Genomic DNA, 4,454 nt, shown 5'->3' on the forward strand with positions numbered 1-4,454 from the left:
CTGCCTGGGAGAGGCACATAAGAGCTGCCTGTTCCCGAGAGTCCCTGAACACCTTCGTTTGGATGTCAGAGCGTGGGGACATCAGCGAGCCAGAAGCGCCCTCCGCGCGCGGGGTCTTTGAGGCCCCAGAATGGGAGCTACTAGTAAATCCGCGCTGCACCTGCGGCCCTGGCCAGCGCTCAGGCCAGCAGAGGGCCGCGGTCCACGCTCGGTGGACCCTGACTGACCACTGGTCTTCGGTCTTCCCCTCCATCTTCTAGGTAGGATGCCCAGAACCCAGTCAGCAGTGGCAGCAAGAAAAACAGGCTCGGTTTCAATGTCAACCCAGGCAATTCGGGAGGCTGAGAACCAGCCAAAGATACAAAAGCAAAACACAGACAGTGCATCCTAGAGGATGTTTTGAATTACCCACTTCGTAATTCTTGTTATTCACTGCATAATATTTCAAGTTGAAAATTATTTTATGTGCAGTAAGTTGAAGGTAAGCCTTGGTTGCCAGTTATGACTCCTCAGTTAACTAGCCCTTTGACCTTCACAAGCCATTGACCTTCACAAGGCATTTTTCTTTTCCAAGTCCTATTTTACTTACCTTCAAATGAGGGGAGTGGGCCAAATGGTTTACAATGTTTCCAAATTCTAGGAATTCCATGCTTTTAATAATTTTCTAATAAAGCATGATAATTGACAATGTTCATTCTTGGACATACAATCCTTTTCCTTGGCTGTAGTTGATAGTAAAATAATCCCCCCTCTCAGGGCATGACAGAAACTTCAAAAGTGTCTACTATGGTGCAGCCACTATGGAGAACAGCATGGCAGTTTCTCAAAAAATTAAAAATAAAACTGCCTATGATCCAGCAATTACACTTCCAGGAATATACCCAAAAGAATGAAAAGCAAGGTCATGAAGAGATATTTGTGCACCCATATTCATAGCAACATTATTCACAATAGCCAAAAGGTGCAAGCAACCCAAATGTCCACCCACAGATAAATGGATAAAGAAAATTGAATGAATGATAAACAAAATGTATGTGTGTGTGTGTGTGTGTGTGTGTGTGTGTGTGTGTATAGTATTCAGCCTTAAAGGTGAGGAAATTCTGCCCTGAGATTTGTGGCTCAGTTGATTGAGTATCATCCTGTGCATTGAAAGGTCACTGGTTTGATTCCCACTCAGGCACTACCCAGGTTGTGGGTTCAATCCTTAGGATGCATACAGGAGCCAACCAATCATGTTTCTCACATCGATGTTTCTCTCCCTCTCTTTCTAAAATCAATAAACTATTTTTAAAAAGAAAGGAAATTCTGACACATGCTACAACATGGATGAACCTTGAGGACATTTTGCTAATGAAGTAAGGCAATCACAAAAACCATATGATTCTACTTCTATGAGTCGCCTAGGGTAGTCAAATTTGTAGAAATAGAAAGTGGAATAGTGATTTTCAGAGGCTAGAGAGTTGTTTAATGGGTATAGAGTTTCAGTTTTGCAAAATGAAAAGTGTTCTGGAGATGGATGGTGGTGATGGTTACACAACAAGGTGCATGTACTTAACGCTACTGAACTGTATACTTAAAAATGGTTAAGATGGTAAATTCTATGCGCATTTTACAACAAAAAAAGATTTTAAGAGTCTATCTTAAGTCAGAACTAGAGGAAGAGACCTGAGTTAAGTGATACATGAAGCAGTCTGGTAATAGGTAGAAAAGTGAGCTAGTGAGCCTTCCAATTACCCAGATCTAATGTATTACCTTTCATTCAGAGCTTGATTACTGCAAGCTTTAAAAAAATAAGTCTGATGATTCCAAGTTTGCAAAATAGCAGCTTGGATGAGGCACTATTCAAGGACACAAAATCATGAAGCTATTGCTGCTTTTTCAAAGAATCTTAGACCCAAGGCAGAAGTCTCTGAGAAGCGATGGTAAGAGTGGAGAAATTAGGGGTGGTTTCTAAGCACACCTGATTTTCTCTGGAAATGGATGGGGAAAAATAATTCTAGAAAAGACAAATTTTATGGATTGAAAAGTTTTGGAGTATGAGGTATAGGCTACAATGTAGAAGGCGAGATAGTGCCCATCATTCTTTGAAGTGTGCCAAGAGTCATGCCTATTATGGTACCTACTTGATTCCCCTTGATAACACTCTGAGGAAGGTAGCTTTACATTATCTAGAGCCCTAGATTGCATAGGTAGCTATGAACACCCAAGTATAAAATTTTGTTTCCAGAGCTCATGATATGGATGAAGACTATTATAAAAGCTGCTACAGGGGCAAGAAGCAACCAGGAGGAATAAGATGAAAGAAGAAATCAGAAGAGAGAAGAGTAAGTTTGTTTTTGGATTGGAATGTCTTGTGTTCGCCTTACAAATGACACATTTTATCTAAATTCTTACCCCCATGAAGTTTAGGGGCTACATAGCCATGAGTAACATGGCCATTCATCTTATGAACATCTTTCCAGGCTTTAAATTACACAAATATCTCCTTTCTCCCTTCAAAAATTGTGACATTTTCAATGGCAATCCATAGGTGAAATGTCTTCATGTCATTTTTTTAAAGACAAAGCTTTATATTTTTCTTAAAATAAGGGGCAAGGAAAAGTAATATTTGAATAGGAGTTCTGTGAATTCAGTTGAAATATGAACTATATAGTACAATTTCACACACCTTTTACTAATAGTTTAAGCCCACCAATTGGCAAGATCTGACAATACCAAGTGTTAGCAAGGATTCAGAGCAATGGGTAAATTTAATTCACTGCTAGTGGAGCTCTAAATTGGTATGAGCACGTTGACAAATAATTTGACCTTACTTCAAAATTAAACATGTGCCTAGCCAGTTTGGTTTAGTGGTTGAGCGTCGACCTATGAACCAGGAAGTCATGGTTTGATTCCCAGTTGGGGGTCTGGGCACATGCCCAGATTGTGGACTCAATCCCAGGTAGAGGTGGTACAGAAGGCAGCCTCAATAAAAATATATTTTAAAAAATTGAAACATGTGCATACTTTACACCCAGAAGCTATATATATATATATATATATATATATATATATATATATATATCCAGTGATCCCACTTCTAGGAATATATCCCAAGAAGCCAGAAACACCAATCAGAAAGGATATATGCACCCCTATGTTCATAGCAGCACAATTCACCATAGCTAAGATTTGGAAACAGCCTAAGTGCCCTCAGCAGATGAGTGGATTAAAAAACTTTGGTACATCTACACAATGGAATACTATGCTGTGGTAAAAAAGAAGGAATTCTTGCCATTTGCAACAGCATGGATGGAACTGGAGAGCATTATGCTAAGTGAAATAAGCCAGTCAGAGAAAGATAAATACCATATGATCTCACTCATTTGTGGAATATAAAGAACAACATAGACTGATGAACAGGGACAGATCCAAAGACAGAGAAACAGCGATCAGACTGTCAATCCCCAGAGGGAAAGTAGGGGAGGGTGGGGGTAAGGGGAAGAGATCAACCAAAGGAATTGTATGCATACATATAAGCCAAACCAATGGACACAAACAACAGGGGGATAAAAGCAGGAGTGCGGGGGAGGTTGGGGTTAATGGGGGTGGGGGGGATAAGGACACATTTGTAATACCTTAACCAATAAAGAAATTAAAGATAAAAAAATTGAAACATGTGGCCCTAACCAGTTTGGCTCAGTGGATAGAGCGTCGGCCTGTGGACTGAAGGGTCCCGGGTTCGATTCCGGTCAAGGGCATGTACCTTGGTTGCAGGCACATCCCCAGTAGGGGGTGTGCAGGAGGCAGCTGATCGATGTTTCTCTCTCATCGATGTTTCTAACTATCCCTCTCCCTTCCTCTCTGTAAAAAACCAATAAAATATATTTTTTTAAAAAGGAAACATGTGCATACTTTACACCCAAAAGTTATACACACACACACACACACACACACACACACACACACGTATATATATATATGTATATACAAACACACACACATATCTATAATAATAAAAGTGTAATATGCAAATAGACCGAATGACTAAACAGCAGAATGACCGTGTGGACGACCTTACAGACCACCATGCTATGACACCCCTGGCACCAGGCCAGCCAAGGCGGGTGCAATGTGATTGGCCGGGGGCCTGGCCATTGCCCCATGATCACCCTGCAGAGAGAGGCCCAGACCACCAGATGGCAGGGTGATCGATCAATCAGGGGGCTCCATGATCACCCAAAAGAGGGAGGCCCAGGCTACTCCACAGCAGTGCTGCGGCGGGTGGGCAGGGCCTCCCTCTGTGGGGCAATCCATCCAGGAGCCCTGGCCAGGTGGGCGAGGCTTACCTCTTTGGGGCAATCAATCATGAGATTCCTGGACTGTGAGAGGACACAGGCTGGGCTGAGGGGACACCCCCCCTCCCCCCACCGGCCCCCAGTGCATGAATTTCATGCACCGGGCCTCCATATATA

The 4,454-nt window shown here is 42.2% G+C and overlaps 1 protein-coding gene across 1 annotated transcript in view; it reads right to left on the reverse strand.

Annotated features, from left to right (window-relative positions):
• The window catches only part of FLT3 (fms related tyrosine kinase 3), an 85,594-nt gene extending 84,945 nt beyond the window's left edge, over positions 1-649 (reverse strand). The window contains exon 1 of the mRNA XM_014463908.2: positions 590-649. Coding sequence (XP_014319394.2) covers positions 590-649 — 60 coding nt within the window. The remainder of the gene's footprint in view (positions 1-589) is intronic.
• Between the last annotated feature and the right edge of the window lie 3,805 nt (positions 650-4,454).

This window comes from Myotis lucifugus, unplaced genomic scaffold (genome assembly GCF_000147115.1).
Source record: "Myotis lucifugus unplaced genomic scaffold, Myoluc2.0 scaffold_227, whole genome shotgun sequence".
Classification (NCBI taxonomy): domain Eukaryota; kingdom Metazoa; phylum Chordata; class Mammalia; order Chiroptera; family Vespertilionidae; genus Myotis; species Myotis lucifugus.